Genomic DNA, 22,455 nt, shown 5'->3' on the forward strand with positions numbered 1-22,455 from the left:
CTAATTCACCACCACCGGCCAGGTCCGATCTGCTACCACCGAGCGGATCAAGGAACCCCAATTTGTCGCCACCGGGCAAATCAAATGTACTGCTACCAAGCAGAAATTTCCACCTGCCAGCACCAGGCAAAACCGATCTGCAAAAAATTGCAAATTTCTCAAAGAGAAAGAGGTTGGCGCTTCTTTCCAGTCAAAGGCGCTACTCAACAGCTAAAAATCTACGCCAGGGAAAAATCCATACGTGTCACGTTTTCTGGCGTGATTATCAGCTAAAAATCCACGCCAATGGAGCTTTCTGGCGTACTAGCGCGATTTTCCCCATTGAATCTGCGCCAATGGCGCGACTATTCCTTAAAAACCCATGCCTGCTCGTGCTTCTGCTCTTCTATGGCACGACTGTGCGTGAAAAATCCGCGCCAATGGCTGCTTCTGCTAAAAAAAAAAATGGGCACCAACCCTTTCTTCGGCTCAGAGATGATCAGTCATTTGAGACCCTTCGCTCGAGGTGTTACTGCAATCCATCTGATCTTATAGATACTCCTAGCATGCTCTACTGCCACTACAGCTATGTGATTAATAATGCATCTCTAAAAAAAAAAAAATTGACGCTATCTCTACCCTAAGCTCTGATACTAAGATAAAAATCAGACTTGAATTAAAAGAAGGAGTTGCAGCTCACGGGTGAGTACTGCACCTGGAGACTGCACTCAAACAAAGAAGAGACTCTCTCTCCGTTCACTCTACCTTACATCAAATGAATATTACAATATTAAATACATCACTAGAAATCTGATAGTTGTAAACAAACTCCTAAACTCTAGGAACAAATCCTAAACTAAAAAGATACGTTACAACAACCATTTTTAGATTAATACAAAATAATATTGATTATTTTTTAACTGTCATGTAAGTCATTGCTATCGTCAACTGCCCGATGCAAACCCATTATGCTGTTATTTAAGGTGGGCGTGCCATAGCAATTCAGACAAAGTATCAGCTATGGAGCGGTGTCTTATTGTTTTTATATTTATCACATGTCTCAGTATTTTTCTAGCATTACGTGACACAAAGACTAGGGCCACTAAGCCTTTGGTGCCAGCCATATACTTCTTCGGAGATTCCACTGTAGAACCTGGTAATAACAATGAACTAGCAACTATTGCAAAGGCCAACTTTCTTCCATATGGGAGAGATTTCATGGATCATAAACCCACTGGTCGATTTACCAACGGAAAATTAGTAACAGATATACTGTAAGTTTGTACTTACTACCGTTCACCTCTTTTCACTTTCTATTTTAGTGTAGAAGCAAAATATATCATGGCTAGTTTTGCATGGCTGGACATAGGAACTGATAGCAACCTTCTTTTATAAGTTCTTCTAATTGATTCGATACAGTTTTCTGTATAATGATCACAATTCTGTGACTGTTATTATCCATTGGAAAAATGTTTAGCTTTATTTTTTCCAATTCTAGTACTCTTATTATCTGTGGGTAATGATGTCTAGGTTTAATGTTTCCCACTGTATACAGCCAGATTGGCAGGCCTTCCAGAATTCCAAGGAGCACGAATTCTGAGAGGCGCCAGTTTTGCTTCTGCTGCTTCTGGATACGATGAGACTACCTCAAATACCATGGTTAGTATATGTTTTATATGTTATGCTACACCGACATAAGGGTTTAGATATATAGAAAAGCATTTCACAGCTGAAATATAATTTTGAATTCATGCAGAAAGTTTTAACTCTAGGAAAACAATTGGAAAATTTCAAGCTTTATCGAAAGAAACTCGTAAATATGGTAGGCGAGAAGAATGCCAGCGAGAATTACTAGAGCACAGTATAATGTTACAGAGTTTCAGGATCATCTTCTCGACTCTCTCTCAAAATTTATACACGTGATCATATTGACTTTACATTAACTATGATATTTCAGGTTGAAGAATATATATTTATGTTTAGACTTTACGAAAGGTGATAAATAATGTCTGATCTGTTTATATCAAAATCGATAATGATTTGATAAAAAAAATTAGACTTTACAAAAGGTGATACACAATGTACGGTCGATCTGTTTCTATCAAAATTGACAAGGATTCGATTTAATCGTTTTTAAGAAAATCGATAAATACCTAATTGGATTTGATTGAATTGATTTTAATAAAATTGATAACTACTTGATAATAGTGTATTTAAAAAAATATACTAGGAATGAATTGGTTTGTACGAAAGGTGATACACAATGTGTTAATCCGTTTATATCAATATTGATAAGGATTTGATTTAATCGTTGTTTTAAAAAAATGATAAAGGAATGAATTGGTATGTATAAAAGGTGATAAGCAACGTGTTGATCTGTTTATATCAAAATTGATAAGGATTTGATTTAATCGTTTTTAAGAAAATTACTAATTTCAATGTTGTTATTTTTTAAGGGATTTGATGCAATAGATTTTAATAAAATTGATAATTACATGATCATAGTGTTTTTAACAAAGATTGATAAGGAATGAATTGGTTTACCATTGATGACGAAATAAGTGAGTAATTTTATTAAAATTTAATTAAGTTATTTTAAAATTATTGAAAAGTAAATAGTTTTTATTTTGGAATACATATTTATACGATTCTGAGTCAACATGAAGAAACTGTCGGGAATTTCTGGTTATTCCAAACAAAATACAGTGGAAAAATCTTCTGTTTCCACTGTTGAGAATTTTCTGATAAATTCCGAAACAACAAAAATATGAACAGAGAGTAATATTATGTTTTCTGATAATTCAAAAACACAAGAACAGAGCATAAAATAATACTCTACTTTGCCTCAGGATCAAAAACTGATCAAAATAATACTCTGTTTTTGACACAGAAAAATACTCTGTTTTTAACTCAGAAAAATTCGTTTTCTGGAAACGGTGTTGCAGCAACACAGTTTTTTTTCAGTTGCTGTAACTTGTGTTGCAGCAATGCTGTTCGTGGTGTTGCAGCAACGTAAATTTTTGACGTCAAGTATTTTTCGACTTACAGTGTAACAACAATAGGCAAAAAGAAACTTCTATTTATGAACGATAAACTAACTGATAAAATAAGTCTTCCTCACGTAGAGGGATTTCCACAACTCCTATTACAAAACATCTTCCTCTTAACAGAGGGATTTACCAATCTATGCTAAAGAGCATCTTCATCTTTAACAGAGGGATGTACTAGTCTATGCTGAAAAACATCTTCCTCTTGATAGAAGGATTCACCAAACACTATGCTTAAAAGACACCTTCCTCTTGATAGAGGGATTCACCAAAGCAACGCTTCTGTTCCACACAAGTAACATTTACCTCTTAACAGAGGAATTCCAACATGCTTGCTTCAGAGGCACTTCAATCTGTCCAAATTTACATTGCTGTGTCTGCTTGATATTTTACACTGTCGTGTGTAAAACTTTCAATACATTTATGCTGCTGCATATACAGCTGTGTTAGCACTGCTTGTCTCAGAAACTCTTTCTCTCAGCACTGTTGTCTCAGCATTGTTGTTTCAGCATCTCTGTCTCACAGCAAACAATCTTAAAACAAAAAAACATTCAAATCTGCACTGTTGTGCATTTCACTGTTCTGGAAATATTTTTCTTCATGCTACTGCGTGCTCTCCTCTGCTATCTATTTATTTCCCCTGTTTCTATTTCTATTTCTATTTCTGTTTCTATTCTTTCTTCACTGCTGTGTCTGCATTTTATAGTGCGGGAAAGGGTCATCACCGCTTTAACTTGTTGATGAAGTTTCTGCTGTACTCTGCTGCTCATAATGAATAAAATCTGATCTTTCTGACATTCTGCTGTGCTTCTTGAGTCGGTTATGTGGAAACCCATAACTGATAAATGCTGCGTCGGCTCAAGGCTGGTTCTTTTCTGTTTCAGCCGTTCTGCTCATTAATACAGTTGTTGAGAAGTAATGGTGTAGCGCTGGATCTGATCTTTCCTCCTTCGGGAACTCAAAAATAATTAAAGAGTGAAAAGATGGTAATGGCGGTGGCTTAAAAGATCAGGAATAAATGTGGGGCGCCGGATCAGGACAAATAAGTAAATAGTTGCTACTGTTCAACTGTTCACTGTAGTTCTACCGCAGATACGCCGACTCTTTTGTAAGTCCTCTATTGCGGCTCGCTGATGCGATATCGGCGATCACTCATCGGCGATGTCCCGCATCGCTGCTGCTGCACAGCAGTTGGAATTAATATTCCAACACTCCCCTTTTAATTTCAACTGCTGGGCGTTCAATCATACCCAGACATTTCATAAAAAACTCAAAACTTTTCTGATCCAATGGTTTGGTCAGAATATCAGCAACCTGCTCCTTCTCTGTTGTCATGGGAGATTTAATTCCATATCTCTTCCTTATAAGAAGATCTTCATCAAAGAATGACTGTTAATACAGTTCAACAATAATGATAAAAAATTACAGGCTCCCCTTTAGTGTATGCATTATCTTCTTTTGGCAGAATCTTCTCAAAAGAAATTTAGATCGGCTGGAGAGCTCAAGGGACTTTCGAACTGTATTTTCTTCCTTCTCCATACTTGTGTAACTTTCTTCTTTTGCATGGGTCTAGCTTGTGTAAAGGCCCATGTCAAGTTACAGTCATGTGCCATATGCCCAATGTTATGACACTTGAAACATTCAACATTGTTCATGAATAAAAATTCATGATTTCTTCTTGCAAAATTGTTTCTTGGAGATTGTCGGAGACTACAACATCTATCTCTATGAAATGCTCTGCAGTCTTTTGCCATATGACCAAAGTTTGAACAAGAATAACAATAACCAAAAAATGAACTTTGATACCTGGTATATGGAGGTTTCCTTGATGTACTTCCGAAGCCTTTCTGCCTTGAAATTCTTTGCTGATAACCATTGCCTCTCGCATCTTTGTCGTCATCAACATTTCTTCTTGGAGCTAGTTTTCTACTTGGAGTAGGATTTCTTCTATTGTAGCCTTGATTTTGCTCCTTGCCTTTGCTGGAACTAGGGGCATCACAATTTCTTTCTGCCTTCTTCACATCTCCTTTGCTTAAAGCATTTTCATTCTTGTTTGTGGGTTCACATACATACCCGAGTCTTGATTTATCATATGGAGATCTGTGATAGCTGAGCATATCATCCAAGGCTTGAGAGCTCTTCAAGATTTTGTTCATCCCTTCAACCTTTTTTCTGAGGACAATCTCTTCTTCCAATCTTTCACACTCATCATTCTTCTTTGTAAGTTGTTCCTCTGTTTCTTCCTTTCTACGAGTAGTTTCAGCTGCTACTACTTTAAGAGAGATAATATCTGACTTCATTTTGGATATTTCTTCATTCTTTGCTTCACTGCTCTCCATTATCTTCTCAGCTTCTTGTGCCTGCTTCCTGGCTTCTTGTAATTCAGTCTTAAGGGAGGAGACCTCTACCTTGTATTGTCCAATCTCTTCTACAAGTTTGTTCACTCTCTTGTGCCTTTGTTCAAGTTGATTTGATAAGATATCTTCTTGCTTTTTTGCTTTATTCAACTGATTTGTTATGGATATGACTTCTTCATGATGCTTCCTTTTGCATTGATCAAGTTCCTTCTTAAGCTTGGCGAGCTCTTCATCCCTTTCTTTTACTTGAAGCTTGATGAAGTCAACCTTCTCATTTTCAGCGTATATGATAGGTTCAGAATTTCCTTCTTGAATGATTGTCGTGGTCAGTGCTCCCTTTGCATGAAGGTCATGAAGTCTGTCCCATATGTCCTTTGCTGATGAATATTTTCCTATATTCTTCTTTAAAGAATCAGGCAGCCCATCCAAAATTGTCTTTGATGCTTTTGCATTGTGCTCCTTAGATTCTCTATCCATTTTGCTATCATCAATTACTGATTTCCAAATTTCAATCCCTTGAGACTGTAAAACAGTCCTCATTTTTATTTCCCACATATCAAAATTTCCATTAAACCTTGAAGCCTCAAATAGAATGCTTTGAAGTTGATTGTCTTCTATTTTGGGAGTAGAGGGAGACACATTCTTAGCAGGATTGGTGACTTTCTTCTTTGACCTTGCCATTTGACTGAGTATCTTAAAATAACTGACTGTTTCTTCAACAACAACACAGAAAATTAATCTGAGAAATACCTGGACAGCGTTTTCGCTCTGCTGGATAATTTGTTGGATAATTTGCTGCAACAAGAAATCTTCATTCAACTTCTTTGATGTCTTCAAAGAGCCTGGACAAGCTCTGATACCATGTCGGGAATTTCTGGTTATTCCAAACAAAATACAGTGGAAAAATCCTCTGTTTCCACTGTTGAGAATTTTCTGATAAATTCCGAAACAACAAAAATATGAACAGAGAGTAATACTCTGTTTTCTGATAATTCAAAAACACAAGAACAGAGCATAAAATAATACTCTACTTTGCCTCAGGATAAAAAACTGATCAAAATAATACTCTGTTTTTGACACAGAAAAATACTCTGTTTTTAACTCAGAAAAACATAAAAATTCGTTCTCTGGAAACGGTGTTGCAGCAACACAGTTTTTTTTTCAGTTGCTGTAACTTGTGTTGTAGCAACGCTGTTCGTGGTGTTGCAGCAACGTAAATTTTTGACGTCAAGTATTTTTCGACTTACAGTGTAACAGCAACAGGCAAAAAGAAACTTCTATTTATGAACGATAAACTAACTGATAAAATAAGTCTTCCTCACGTAGAGGGATTTCCACAACTCCTATTACAAAACATCTTCCTCTTAACAGAGGGATTTACCAATCTATGCTAAAGAGCATATTCCTCTTTAACAGAGGGATTTACTAGTCTATGCTGAAAAGCATATTCCTCTTGATAGAAGGATTCACCAAACACTATGCTTAAAAGGCACCTTCCACTTGATAGAGGGATTCACCAAAGGAACGCTTATGTTCCACACAAGTAACATTTACCTCTTAACAGAGGCAACATGCCTGCTTCAGAGGCACTTCAATCTGTCCAAATTTACATTGTTGTGTCTGCTTGATATTTTACACTGCCGTGTGTAAAACTTTCAATACATTTATGCTGCTGCATATACAGCTGTCTTAGCACTGCTTGTCTCAGCAACTCTTTCTCTCAGCACTGCTGTCTCATCACTGTTGTTTCAGCATCTCTGTCTCACAGCAAACAATCTTAAAACAAAAAAACATTCAAATCTACACTGCTGTGCATTTCACTGTTCTGGAAATATTTTTCTTCATGCTACTGCGTGCTCTCCTCTGCTATCTATTTATTTCCCCTGTTTCTATTTCTGTTTCTATTCTTTCTTCACTGCTGTGTCTGCATTTTATAGTGCGGGAAAGGGTCATCACCGATTTAACTTGCTGATGAATTTTTTGCTGTACTCTGCTGCTCATAATGAATAAAATCTGATCTTTCTGACATTCTGCTATGCTTCTTGAGTCTGTTATGTGAAAACCCATAACTGATAAATGCTGCGTCAGCTCAACGCTGGTTCTTTTCTGTTTCAGCCGTTCTTCTCATTAATACAGTTGTTGAGAAGTAATGGTGTAGCGTTGAATCTGATCTTTCCTCCTTCGGGAACTCAAAAATAATTAAAGAGTGAAAAGATGGTAATGGCGGTGGTTTAAAAGATCAGGAATAAATGTGGGGCGCCGGATCAGGACAAATAAGTAAATAGTTGCTGCTGTTCAACTGTTCACTGCAGTTCTACCGCAGATACGTCGACCCTTTTGTAAGTCCTCTATTGCGGCTTGCTGATGCGATATCGGCGATCACTCATCGGCGATGCCCCGCATCGCTGCTGCTGCACAGGAATCACTGGATATGATTGAACGCCCAGCAGTCCATGTGTCTTTATTCCAATGGGTATTATTTGTTTCAGCTTATTCTCGCCACCGCCATAAGTGTCTTTTCGCCCTTTCCCTGTTTGTATTCCCAAAGGATGAGGAAGATCAGATCTGAGATCTGCGCGATAACTGCTCACCTACAACATTAAAGAAGAAGCATGACCGAGAAGGAAAGTACTAGCCTCGAGCCAGCCGCAGCATTTATTAGTCTTGGGTTTCAACACAACCGACTCAAGAAATACAGCAAAAGATCAGATTTTATTCATTATGAGCAGCAGAGTACAACATAAACTTCATCGGTAAGTTAAAGCGGTGATGACCCTTTCCCGCACTATAAAATGCAGACAAAGCAGTGAAGAAAGAATAGAAGCAGAAACAGAAATAGAAATAGAAACAAGGGAAATATATAGAGAGCAGATGAGAGCACGCAGCAGCGTGAAGAAAAATATTTTCAGAACAGTGAAATGCACAGCAGTGCAGATTTGAATGTTTTTTGTTTTAAGATTGTTTGCTGTGAGACAGAGATGCTGAAACGGCAGTGCTGAGATAGAGTTGTATATGCAGCAGCATAAATGTATTGAAAGTTTTACACACAGTAGTGTAAAATATCAGACAGACACAACAATGTCAATTTGGACAGATTGAAGTGCCTCTGAAGCAGGCATGTTGGAATTCCTCTGTTAAGAGGTAAATGTTATTTGTGTGGAACAGAAGTGTTCCTTGGTGAATCCCTTTGTCAAGAGGAAAGTGCTTTTCAATCACAGTGTTTGGTGAATCCCTCTATCAAGAGGAAGATGATTTTCAGCATAGACTGGTAAACGCTCTGTTAAGAGGAAGATGCTCTTCAGCATAGATTGGTGAATCCCTCTGTTAAGAGGAAGATGCTTTTGTAATAGCAATTCTAAAAATCCCTCTATGTGAGGAAGATGTTTTTGTAACAATTAGTTTATTGTTAATGTGTACAAGTTTTTATGCCTGTTGTTACACCGTAAGTCGAAAAATACTTGACGTCAGAAATCCCCGTTGCTGTTACACCGTAACTCAAAAATACTTGACATCAAAAATTTACGTTGCTGCAACAACACGAACAGTGTTGCTGCAACACGAGTTACAACAAAGCGATTTTTTTTCTGTTTTCGCTGTATTGAAACGGAGTATTATTTTGATCAGTTTTTGATCCTGAGGCAAAGTAGAGTATTATTTTATGTTCTGTTCTTATGTTTTTGAATTATCAGAAATCCCAAAAACAGCGTATTACTCCCTACTCATATTTTTGTTGTTTCGGAATTTATCAGAAAATTCTCAACAGTGGAAACAGAGGATTTTTCCACTGTATTTTGTTTGGAATAACCAGAAATTCCCGACATGGTATCAGAGCTTCTCCAGGCTCTTTGAAGACATAAAAGAAGTTGAAAGAAGATTTCTTGCTGCAGCAAATTATCCAGCAGAGTGAAAACGCTGTCAAGGTATTTTTCAGATTAATTTTCTGTGTTGCTGTTGAAGAAACAATCAACTATTTTAAGATACTCAGTCAAATGGCAAGGTCAAAGAAGAAAGTCACCAATCCTGCTAAGAATGTGTCTCCCTATACTCCCAAAATAGAGGACAATCAACTTGAAAGCATTCTATTTGAGGCTTCAAGGTTTAATGGAAATTTTGATATGTGGGAAATAAAAATGAGGATTGTCTTACAGTCTCAAGGGATTGAAATTTGGGAATCAGTAATTGATGATAGTAAGATGGATAGAGAATCTAAGGAGCACAATGCAAAAGCAGCAAAGACAATTTTGGATGGGTTGCCTGATTCTTTAAAGAAGAATATAGGAAAATATTCATCAGCAAAGGATATATGGGACAAACTTCATGACCTTCATGCAAAGGGAGCACTGACCACGACAATCAGTCAAGAAGAAAATTCTGAACCCATCATAGAAGCTGAAAATGACAAGGTTGACCTCATCAAGCTTCAAGTAAAAGAAAGGGATGAAGAGCTCACCAAGCTTAAGAAGGAACTTGATCAATGCAAAAGGAAGCATCATGAAGAAGTCATATCCATGACAAATCAGTTGAATAAAGCAAAGAAGCAGGAAGATATCTTTTCAAATCAACTTGAACAAAGACACAAGAGAGTGAACAAACTTGTAGAAGAGATTGGACAGTACAAGGCAGAGGTCTCCTCCCTTAAGGCTGAATTACAAGAAGCCAGGAAGCAAGCACAAGAAGCTGAGAAGAGAATGGAGAGCAGTCAAGCAAAAGAAGAAGAAATCTCCAAAATGAAATAAGATATTATCTCTCTTAAAATAGTAGCAGCTGAAACTACTCGTAGCAAGGAAGAAACTGAGGAACAACTTACAAAGAAGAATGATGAGTGTGAAAGATTGGAAGAAGAGATTGTCCTCCTTAGAAAAAAGGTTGAAGGGATGAACAAAATCATGAAGAGCTCTCAAGCCTTGGATGATATGCTTAGCTATCACAGATCTCCATATGATAAATCAGGACTCGGGAATGTATGTGAACCCTCAAACAAAAATGAAAATGCTTTAAGCAAAGGAGATGTGAAGAAAGCAGAAAGAAATTGTGATGCCCCTAGTTCCAGCAAAGGCAAGGAGAAAAATCAAGGCTACAATAGAAGAAATCCTACTCCAAATAGAAAACTAGCTCCAAGAAGAAATGTTGATGACAACAAAAATGCAAGAGGCAATGGTTATCAGCAAAGAATTTCAAGGCAGAAAGGCTTCGGAAGTACATCAAGGAAACCTCCATATACCAGGTATCAAAGTTCATTTTTTGGTTATTGTTATTCTTGTTCAAACTTTGGTCATATGGCAAAAGACTGCAGAGCATTTCATAGAGATAGATGTTGTAGTCTCCGACAATCTCCAAGAAACAATTTTGCAAGAAGAAATCATGAATTTTTATTCATGAACAATGTTGAATGCTTCAAGTGTCATAACATTGGGCATATGGCATGTGACTGTAACTTGACATGGGCCTTTACACAAGCTAGACCCATGCAAAAGAAGAAAGTTACACAAGTATGCAGAAGGAAGAAAATACAGTCCGGAAGTCCCTTGAGCTCTCCAACCGATCTAAGTTTCTTTTGAGAAGATTCTGCCGAAAGAAGATAATGCATATACTAAAGGGGAGCCTGTAATTTTTTATCATTATTGCTTAACTATATTAACAGTCATTCTTTGATGAAGATCTTCTTATAAGGAAGAGATATGGAATTAAATCTCCAATGACAACAGAGAAGGAGCAGGTTGCTGATATTCTGACCAAACCATTGGATCAGAAAAGTTTTGAAGTTTTGATGAAGTGTCTGGGTATGACTGATAACCCAGCAGTTGAAATTAAAGGGGAGTGTTGGAATGTAATTTCAACTACAGCAACAGTTGAACAAAAATCGCATCTTTACCTGCAAAAAAACCCAGCAGTCCATCTGTCTTTATTCCAACGGGTATTATTTGTTTCGGCTTATTCTCGCCACCGCCATAAGTGTCTTTTCGCCCTTTACCTGTTTGTATTCCCAAAAGAGGAGGAAGATCAGATCTGAGCTCTGCGCGATAACTGCTCACCTATAGCATTAAAGAAGAAGCATGGCCGAGAAGGAAAGTACTACCCTCGAGCCAGCCGCAACATTTATTAGTCTTGGGTTTCAGCACAACCGACTCAAGAAATACAGCAAAAGATCAGATTTTATTCATTATGAGCAGCAGAGTACAACAGAAACTTCATCAGTAAGTTAAAGCGGTGATGACCCTTTCCCGCACTATAAAATGCAGACACAACAGTGAAGAAAGAATAGAAGCAAAAACAGAAATAGAAATAGAAACAGGGGAAATATATAGAGAGCAGATGAGAGCACGCAGTAGCGTGAAGAAAAATATTTCCAGAACAGTGAAATGCACAACGGTGCAGATTTGAATGTTTTTTGTTTTAAGATTGTTTGCTGTGAGACAGAGATGCTGAAACAGCAGTGCTGAGATAGAGTTGTATATGCAGCAGCATAAATGTATTAAAAGTAATACACACAGTAATGTAAAATATCAGACAGACACAACAATGTCAATTTGGACAGATTGAAGTGCCTCTGAAGCAGGCATGTTGGAATTCCTCTATTAAGAGGTAAATGTTATTTGTGTGGAACAGAAGTGTTCCTTAGTGAATCCCTCTGTCAAGAGGAAGGTGCTTTTCAAGCACAGTGTTTGGTGAATCCCTCTATCAAGAGGAAGATGATTTTCAGCATAGACTGGTAAATCTCTCTGTTAAGAGGAAGATGCTCTTCAGCATAGATTGGTGAATCCCTCTGTTAAGAGGAAGATGCTTTTGTAATAGCAGTTCTGAAAATCCCTCTATGTGAGCAAGATGTTTTTGTAACAGTTAGTTTATTGTTAATGCGTACAAGTTTTTGTGCATGTTGCTGTTACATCGTAAGTCAAAAAATACTTGACGTCAGAAATCCCCGTTGCTGTTACAACGTAACTCAAAAATACTTGACGAAAAAAATTACGTTGCTGCAACACTACGAACAGCGTTGCTGCAACACGAGTTACAGCAAAGCGATTTTTTTTTGTTTTCACTGTATTGAAACAGAGTATTATTTTGATCAGTTTAGGCAAAGTAGAGTATTATTTTATGCTCTGTTCTTGTGTTTTTGAATTATCAGAAATCCCAAAAACAGCGTATTACTCCCTGTTCATATTTTTGTTGTTTCGGAATTTATCAGAAAATTCTCAACAGTGGAAACAGAGGATTTTTCCACTGTATTTTGTTTGGAATAACCAGAAATTCCTGACATGGTATCAGAGCTTCTCCAGGCTCTTTGAAGACATCAAAGAAGCTGAAAGAAGATTTCTTGCTGCAGCAAATTATCCAGCAGAGTGAAAACGTTGTCAAGGTATTTTTCAGATTAATTTTCTGTGTTGCTGTTGAAAAAACAATCAGCTATTTTAAGATACTCAGTCAAATGGCAAGGTCAAAGAAGAAAGTCACCAATCCTACTAAGAATGTGTCTCCCTCTACTCCCAAAATAGAGGACAATCAACTTGAAAGCATTTTATTTGACGCTTCAAGGTTTAATGGAAATTTTGATATGTGGGAAATAAAAATGAGGACTGTCTTACAGTCTCAAGGGATTGAAATTTGGGAATCAGTAATTGATGATAGCAAGATGGATAGAGAATCTAAGGAGCACAATGCAAAAGCAGCAAAGACAATTTTGGATGGGCTGCCTGATTCTTTAAAGAAGAATATAGGAAAATATTCATCAGCGAAAGATATATGGGATAGACTTCATGACCTTCATGCAAAGGGAGCACTGACCACGACAATCAGTCAAGAAGGAAATTCTGAACCCATCATAGAAGCTGAAAATGAGAAGGTTGACCTCATCAAGCTTCAAGTAAAAGAAAGGGATGAAGAGCTCACCAAGCTTAAGAAGGAACTTGATCAATGCAAAAGGAAGCATCATGAAGAAGTCATATCCATGACAAATCAGTTGAATAAAGCAAGGAAGCAGGAAGATATCTTGTCAAATCAACTTGAACAAAGGCACAAGAGAGTGAACAAACTTGTAGAAGAGATTGGACAGTACAAGGCAGAGGTCTCCTCCCTTAAGGCTGAATTACAAGAAGCCAGGAAGCAAGCACAAGAAGCTGAGAAGAGAATGGAGAGCAGTCAAGCAAAAGATGAAGAAATCTCCAAAATGAAGTCAGATATTATCTCTCTTAAAATAGTAGCAGATGAAACTACTCGTAGCAAGGAAGAAACTGAGGAACAACTTACAAAGAAGAATGATGAGTGTGAAAAATTGGAAGAAGAGTTTGTCCTCCTTAGAAAAAAGGTTGAAGGGATGAACAAAATCATGAAGAGCTCTCAAGCCTTGGATGATATGCTCAGCTATCACAGATCTCCATATGATAAATCAGGACTCGGGTATGTATTTGAACCTTCAAACAAAAATGAAAATGCTTTAAGCAAAGGAGATGTGAAGAAAGTAGAAAGAAATTGTGATGCCCCTAGTTCCAGCAAAGGCAAAGAGAAAAATCAAGGCTACAATAGAAGAAATCCTACTGCAAGTAGAAAACTAGCTCCAAGAAGAAATGTTTATGACGACAAAGATGCGAGAGGCAATGGTTATCAGCAAAGAATTTCAAGGCAGAAAGGCTTCGGAAGTACATCAAGGAAACCTCCATATATCAGGTATCAAAGTTCATTTTTTGGTTATTGTTATTCTTGTTCAAACTTTGGTCATATGGCAAAAGACTGCAGAGCATTTCATAGAGATAGATGTTGTAGTCTCCATTTCAATGAACGATAAACTAACTGATAAAATAAATCTTCCTCACGTAGAGGGATCTTCACAAAATATTATACTAAAGAGCATCTTCCTCTTGACAGAGGGATTACAACAGGAACGCTTCAGTTCCACAAAACAACTATCTCAGAAAATTTCAGCACTGTTATGCAATACAAAAAAAACTCTCTTGTTCTACACTGCTGTGTGTTACAAAAGGACTTTCAATCTATATTTTTCTACACTGTTGTGTCTGCATTTTATAGTGCGGGAAAGGGTCTTCACCGCCTTAACTTGCTGATGAAGTTTCTGCTGCTCATGATTAACAGATTTGATCTTTTGCTGTATTTCTTGAGTCGGTGGTGATGAAATCTATGACTGATAAATGCTACGTCGGCTCGAGGCTGGTTCTTTTCTCTTTCAGTCGTTCTGCTCATTAATATGGTTGTTGAGAAGTAATGATGTAGTGCTGTATCTGATCTTCATCCTTCGGGAACTCAAAAATAATTAAAGAGTGAAAAGATGGTAATGGCGGTGACTTAAAAGATCGGGAAAAAATGTGGGGCGCCGGATCACGACAAATGAATAAAGTAGCTGCTGCTGTTCTGTTCACTGCAGTTGAAATTATAATTTCAACACTCCCCTTTAATTTCAACTGCTGGGTTATCAGTCATACCCAGAAGTTTCCTTAAAAACTCAAAACTTTTCTGATCCAATGGCTTTGTCAGAATATTCGCACCCTGTTCTTGAGTCCTGCAATGTTGTAAAATGATTTCTCCATTGTTCACCAGTTCTCTGATGTAGTGAAACTTTGTGTCTATGTGTTTCGTTCTCTTGTGGAATACAAAGTTCTTGGATAATGCAATAGCTGAGCTATTGTCACAAAAAATAACTGTTGCTGTTGCCTACTCCTGGCATAGACTTCTCAACATTCTCCTCATCCAAACCGCTTGACATGCTGCTGCTGTAGCTGCCACATACTCTGTTTCTGCTGTAGACAATGCCACAATTGGCTGTTTCTTGGAAGCCCATGAAATGGCTCCTGAACCTATGTGAAAAATGTAACCAGATGTGTTTTTCCGGTCATCTACACTTCCAGCCCAATCACTATCTTTGTATCCAACTAAATCTGAACATTCTGAAACAGTATAAAATATGTCATACCTTTTTGTACCTTTAACATATCTCAGAATTCTCTTTGCTGCCTGCCAATGTGTTTCTTTTGGCTTCTCTATGAATCTAGAAATTAAACTAACAGCATACATTATGTCTGGCCTAGTTGCAGTCAAATACATAAGGATGCCAACTATGCTCTTGTACACACTAGGGTCAAAATCTTCGTTGTTGTCATCTTTGCTGAGTTTTAATCCCATCACTGTGGGAGTGATTGCTGCCTTGCTGTCCTGCATGTTAAAATTCCATTTTCATTTTGATCTACTTCTATTCCTAAAAAGTATCTCAGCAAACCCATGCCAGTCATCTCAAATTCTTCTTTCATGACTGATTTGAAATTTTCAATGAGGTAGTCATCATTACCTGTAAAAATCACATCATCAACATATAACACAACAATTAAAATTTTGCAGACATTTTCTTTGATGTAAACAGTGGGTTCTCCCTCACACTTCTCAAATCCGTTTTCCGGTAGATAGGAATCTATCCTACTGTACCACGCTCTTGGCGCTTGCTTCAGCGCATAAAGAGCTTTCTTCAATCTGCAGACTTTGTGCTCTTGGCATTTCTTCTCATATCCTAGAAGTTGCTCGATGTAAACCTCTTCCATTAATACTCCATTCAAGAATGCTGACTTCACGTGGCTTCACGTGCAGCAGCAGCGATTCCATAGAGACAATGAGTTGAAATTTTGGATTTCTTTTATTACCATGAATAAATAAATTACTAATGAGAACGTGGCGGTGATATAATTGTGGATACCAAATGATTTTGTGACAGGGTATTTACAGTGAGGGTGCCACACTATTTAGCCTCATCAGTCTTCCTCCGCTTGGATGTTTGCCTTCACAAATTACTTTGCACAATTTGTTCCATAACGCGTGCGTTGATAAATTTAATGGTGTTGCGATGTCATCTAATTAAAAAGCTGCAGCCTTACTCGAGACTTTGAGACCCACACTTCCTGGTCTTAAAATGGCTTATATTGACATATATGATAAGCTGCTTGACATCATAAAGAATCCCAGTAAATATGGTAATATTCTCCCTCTCATCCCTTCATGCTTGAATAAGTTTCAGCGCAATTGTGTTTGGACTTTGCTGACCGTTTATAAATTAATGTGTGGAAAGGCTTTGAAGAAGCGAGGAGAGGTTGCTGCGGAACGGGTTTGCTGGAGGCATTAATACTGTGCACCCGCATGACCCCAGTCTGCCGTGATCCAACGAAACACGTGTTCTGGGATTCTTACAATCCAACAGAAAATACTTACAATATCCTGGCACAAGGCATCTTGTCACAGGCTGTTTCGATCCTACATCTGTGAACAATTCATTCAAAAGGAGAATTTGCTGTATGTAAATAAATACCAAATCAGATGTCCATTGACGATTAAAAACTGCATCCAATAAAGCGACAAATGAATGTAATTCAGTGAAGCGGGAACCGAACCAATGTGTATAGTTCATAATCACGGTACGCCACATTAATACTATATAATTGTATTGGATGAAATCTCTCTTTATACATCATTTATTACCAATACAATAATAATAATCCAATATTATGGTTGCTTAAGTTTGAAGTGGTTCTGTTCTACCTTTTAAATTTACAGTGGAAAACAACGAAGTTCTATTTATGTTTATTTTTCAAATTAATTTTGAGCGATACACAAAAACATAAATTTTCAATCAATTGTTAATAATATTTATAAATAGGACATTTTCCTGAAGACCGAGAGTAATCGCAATGTTAACAATGCAGTAATCGCAATTTTAACAATGTTAACAATTTTGGTCTATGGTTTCTGATCGAGAACGTTTCTGCTTCATCTAGACTTTTCCATTCTTGGATTATGATCTTTTTGTTTTATCTTTCTGTTTATTTGCTATTCAGCTAGTCCCTTTTTGTTACATGTGTATATTTGCTATTCAGCTAGTCCCTTTTTGTTACATGTGTATAGACATCTGTGGATCCTGTCCTTGAAAAGACTGTTTAGCTGTGATTTTGGTATGATGATGTTTAGATCTCTTTTTGGATGTCCTATGTCTGCAAGGTTTTGATTTCATGTGGTAACAAGGTGACTAGTTTTTAATCCTTGTTGTATCTTATGTACTTTTTATATTTTACTCAATTTAATACTATGAAGATTTTTTTCTCCAAAGAAAAAATATTGACAATAACAGAAACGCTCATAAGACGTGCATCTTGTCAGATTGTAGATTAGAATATTTCTCACTCTGATAGTGAGGCCAAAACATTTTCCAAATCTGCAATCAATATAACTTTATTAATGATATAAAGTACACTTAAATTTATTAATGAAAATGCTCGACAAAACAAGTTGACGAAAACTGACCCTTATCGTGTAAAGGTCTAATTAGTTTATTAATTAAAATGAACTTTTTCTCAAACAAGTTGAGTAAATATAGAGTTTCCAGATTGGGTGACAACGGAAGCCAAATTGATCACATTTGAATGATATCCTTTTATTAAAAAGACAATGAATAAGGATTCCCTTTGATGTGTTTCCTTAAATTTATTTTTGATATCCAATGTTGAATTCAAATTAGTTTTTTATTATAATTAAATTAATACAAATTATTTTTATAATATATTATTATATTTTAATTTTAAAACTAAAAAAAATTATAGTAAATTATATATATATATATATAAGAGGTTGGATTTTCAATTGATAGATCAATGCCCATCATTGCTTCAAATGTCAATCTTATTCACTGATATACTTATTTTGTTATAGTTGTTTATGGTTATGTTTAAAAAAAAATAAAAATAAACTAGATTAATAGTGGATGTCGTATTATTGATGGTTAATTAAAAATAAAATAGATTAATAGTTGATGTCATATTATTGATGGTTTTTATGGCTTTTTAAACAGTATCACTAGATATGTATATGTACATAGCATTGGATCTATTATATTGTATCTTGAGAAAGGTCAACTACCTCATCTATTAGGGGTGGTGTTTAAACCATTCATGGCTTAAATTCCTTTGCTATTCACACTTATATGCCTGCCTCTATTATTAATAAACTAAATATTTTTTATTTATTTAAGATGGGGAACTACGCTTACCCACAGTGACCTACCCAGTGATAGGCAAACCTTCACTGAAATTATTGGTCCTTGTTAGCACGAAAACCTTCCTACGAAGATTGGTTGTTGTCAGCACCTAATGAAATGCATGAATCTAAGCATTTCCCATTATGCGAAATATGAAAATGATGAATATATTAGAACCATAAAAGAAAATAACAAGATAAGCTTATTTGAGCGAGTAGAATCTGACTCCATAAAATGATGTAGAGAATCTAGAAAACACCAAAGGTAACTTAATATAAGGCTGTTCATTTCTCCTCTCAAACAAATCTTGCATATATATTCACATTCTTGAATTAAGGGATTTTTCCACTCCCTTGCTAACGACAAATCTTGTTGTGACGGCTCTCATAGATTTGCTCCATGTTTGTTGACCAAAAGGAAGCTAACCCACTTTTCCATCATTTAATATCTTAAAAGGGTTTTGTTTTTATATTCTACGGAATCCTTCGAATGTGTATGATTTGAGTTGAAAGGTCAATGTTGTCTTCTTTTGGTATTGGACAACTGAATTCCTACCCAAAGCCCTCACAGTTGTTTGTTACATAAAATTTGTGTGGTCACCTTTGCTAGGTTTTCTTCATATAAAGTTGATTTGCAAAGCAACCAAACTATTTGAATAGCTTATTTGACCATCGTTGGATTCAATGTTGCACAAAAGGAAAGAAATAAGGTATGTTCACTATTTTGTATCAATTATATTACATATACTCAACAGAATAATTATATTACATATACTCAAGAGAGTAGAGTAATCCATGGGAATCTAAATTGCATTTTTTTAAACTTTATTTTAATAAAATATATTATTGTTTTCTTAATTTTTTCTTTTGTTTTAACTATAATTCATATTTATTTATTTATACCAATAAATATTTATGGCGCATGAAGAGCACGAAAAAAAACGCGTATGGATAAATAGAAAATAGAGACATCAAAGATGGAAGAACTATCTCAATGAGAGACTTTTATCAATTCAAACTCACACACAGAATACATAGTAGAGTCACATTATATAGCTATAGCATCCATACTTTAGATAGTCACAGCAACCTAGAAAATTATGAAGCCTACCCACATCCAACTCACTTTTGCATTGGAAAACCTCAAATTCTATAACATAGAATTGAAACATCCTATCTCTAATTATTTCTAACACTCCCCCTTAATGAGTAAATTAATTATTTACTATAGCTAACTTGTCTCTGCATAGTGTACACTTATGTTTCTTGATATCTTTTTATCTAACATGATAAAATGGATTGTTTACAAATTTGATAGAACTTTGATTATCACATTCGATGATTTTTGGCCCTTCATGTTTTTCTCCCATGTTTTCAAGAATTATTCTTATCCAAATGCTTCACAAGTTACTGAACATGGCCTTCTACTCAGCTTCAATGGAAGACAAATAAATATTTTGTTAATTCTTGTTGCTCCATGACACAATTATAGATTCAATACTTGAATGTATAACCAAAGGTGAAATTCTTTTCTCCTCGCCAATCAAAATCAAAATAATTAGTCAACTCATCATTCAAGTCATTAGTAAATTAATCCCCAAAAATTTTAGCCTCCTTCAAATCTCGAAGGATTGTCTCGACTTCTTTCCACTGACGTTTATGTGGCTTAGTCATGAATTGACTAACTATGCTAACACAATATGCCATATCTAACATGGTTGTAGTTATGTAATTCAAATTTCCCTCCAATTTTCTATGCGATGTGCCATTCGCTTCTTTTGTTTCATCATCACTATTGAGTTTAACATTATGTTCCAATGGTGTAGATACATCTATACATTCATTCATTTTAAATCTTCTAATTAACTCTTTTGTATATTTACTTTGTCTCAAGAAGGTTCTAGCATTATCTCTCAAAACATCAAGACCTCATTGATAATGAAATTAACCAAGATCATTCATTTCAAATTCATGTGAAAAACAACTTTTGATTATGATAAGATCATCAACATATACATAAGCCACAACGACATGTCATGTTCCATCCCTCTTGATATACAAATTTGGATCTCCTTTAATTTTAGTAAAACCTTGTTGAAAGAATAATTTTCAATATTCACATACTAAGACCTGGGTGCCTATTTGAGTCCATATAATTCTTTCTTTAAGCTAAAAAATAATATGTTCTTGTCACTATTTAAAGAAACCTTTTGGCTAAGTAAGATAGTTTTCTTCCTTTAATTCACCATTCAATAATGTTGACTTAGCATCTAATTGATTTAGCATCAAGTTATACTTAGTAGCTAATGAAATCATTATTATAATAGTATTCATTTTAGCTATAGGTGCAAAAGTATCTTCATAATCTATCCCTTCTTTCTATGGATAATCCTTTTCTACCATTCTAGCTTTATGTTTATTAATATTTTCATGAACATTTAATTTTATTTTGAGAAATCATTTTAAGCCTATGGGAACTTACATAATTTTGTCAATTCCCATGATTCATTTCTAATAATGGAATCATATTCTTCTTTCGTGGCATCCATCCATTCTTTATGGTCTTTGGCTTGCTCATAGTTTGAAGGCTCTATTATATTCATAACTTGAGCCATTTAATACATAAGTTTTATACCTTATTGGTTTCAAAATTTTCTTATTGATTTTCATAATGGCTCATTGAATTTTGGATTTTCTTCACTTCCTCTTAGTGAGCTAGTAGCTCCAATGGTACCTTCCTTAACATCAACATGTTGATCTTAAGCTTCTTATTCTTTGTTGTATTCCAGAAATTTCCGTAGACTATTCTCTCCCACTATTCTAATCTTATTTTCACATTAGTGAAGTATGACATCCCTACTTGCAAAGGCATTCTGAGTCATCAGATCATATATTTTATAACATTAATAATAATAACAATAGCGAATAAAATGAATTTGATTGTCTTGGCATCAAGCTTTCTCCTATCTTATTCACGAACAGGAGAAAATTTTTCTTTTACAAAGGTTTTCAAATGACTCATTACTAGTTTATAGAAATGAAATTCTTCATAAAATGTTTTCCACTCTAGACATTTTGTAGGACTTCTATTTTTCAAATATACAACAGAGCTAATTTCTTCATCTCAAAAATTATTAGATTTTTTTCTATTTTTTTATGATTCTTTGTGCACATTCAACCAAAGTTATGTTTTTCCTTTCAGTTACACAATTTTGTTGAGGACTATGGCACTATAATTCTTTTTCGAACTCCATGGCTCCTGCAATATTTGATGAATTCTGTTTATGTGTATTCTCCCCTTTGATTTGACCTAAGGATCTTGATGTATTTGTTTGTTTGTCTTTCAACCATATTTTTATATTCATTAATGTATTCAAATACATCGTTGTCTCTTCCAATAAAGTATATTGATGTGTATATAGTTTTTTCATCAATTAAAATATGGAAACATGAAGCTCCACCCAATAACTTATTTTGCATTGGACCACACACATCGATATGTATTAGCTCAAAAAATTTCCTTTTTCTATTTTTTTTTCTCTTGTAAGAAACTCTTCCCTAGGTTATTTTCCTGATGTGCATCTTTCGCATTCAACAAGTCTCTTAACATTTGGAATATATTCCACCATTTCTATCTTTTTAAGTAACACAACATCATTGTGATTGAGAGGATCGTACATTTGATTCCATAGATGCTCAAATTTCATGGTTGTCGATGTCATTTCTTGATAATCTTTTCCATTAACATCAAGTTTGTACAATCCTTCAACTCATACTCATTATGAGTCACCAGATCAGTTCCTCTTGGTGAGCTAGTAGCTTCAATGGTATTGTTATCACTCCAGGAAACTCTCCTAGGTTGCAACTCAAAGATGCCTGGTAACATATAATATTCAATATTTTTCATTGAACTAATGGAATGGATGATGGTTTGGATCAAGTGAGATAACCATTTCAGCTCTATTCTCACTCAAGACATGCATGAAGACCCTCAACAATACAAGGCTTTAGACCAGTAATGTTCAATAGTTTATAGATTCAATGGATAGATGGACAATACT

The 22,455-nt window shown here is 35.6% G+C and overlaps 1 protein-coding gene and 1 pseudogene across 1 annotated transcript; both read left to right on the forward strand.

The window, feature by feature from the left end:
- Window positions 1–999: 999 nt before the first annotated feature.
- LOC149260818 (GDSL esterase/lipase At5g03820 pseudogene) lies at window positions 1,000–1,834 on the forward strand (annotated as a pseudogene).
- Window positions 1,835–16,213: 14,379 nt separating this feature from the next.
- On the forward strand, window positions 16,214–16,714 carry LOC149260819 (GDSL esterase/lipase EXL3-like). Its single transcript, XM_089380738.1, has 2 exons — window positions 16,214–16,344; window positions 16,440–16,714. Exons 1-2 carry the CDS (start codon window positions 16,284–16,286, stop codon window positions 16,631–16,633), a joined length of 255 nt encoding a protein of 84 aa, XP_089236864.1. The 5' UTR covers window positions 16,214–16,283; the 3' UTR covers window positions 16,634–16,714.
- Window positions 16,715–22,455: the final 5,741 nt, after the last annotated feature.

The sequence above is a fragment of the Pinus tabuliformis genome, chromosome 6, assembly GCF_031772625.1.
Source record: "Pinus tabuliformis cultivar Carrire ecotype Pingquan chromosome 6, CPIR1, whole genome shotgun sequence".
Classification (NCBI taxonomy): domain Eukaryota; kingdom Viridiplantae; phylum Streptophyta; class Pinopsida; order Pinales; family Pinaceae; genus Pinus; species Pinus tabuliformis.

Bases quoted from the DNA above. Each gene is read 5' to 3' on its own strand.
- LOC149260819 (XM_089380738.1), top strand. From the start codon at position 16,284: ATGGCTTATATTGACATATATGATAAGCTGCTTGACATCATAAAGAAT. The intron at 16,345-16,439 runs GTAATATTCTCC...ATGTGTGGAAAG, and splicing joins AAAGAATCCCAGTAAATATG to GCTTTGAAGAAGCGAGGAGA.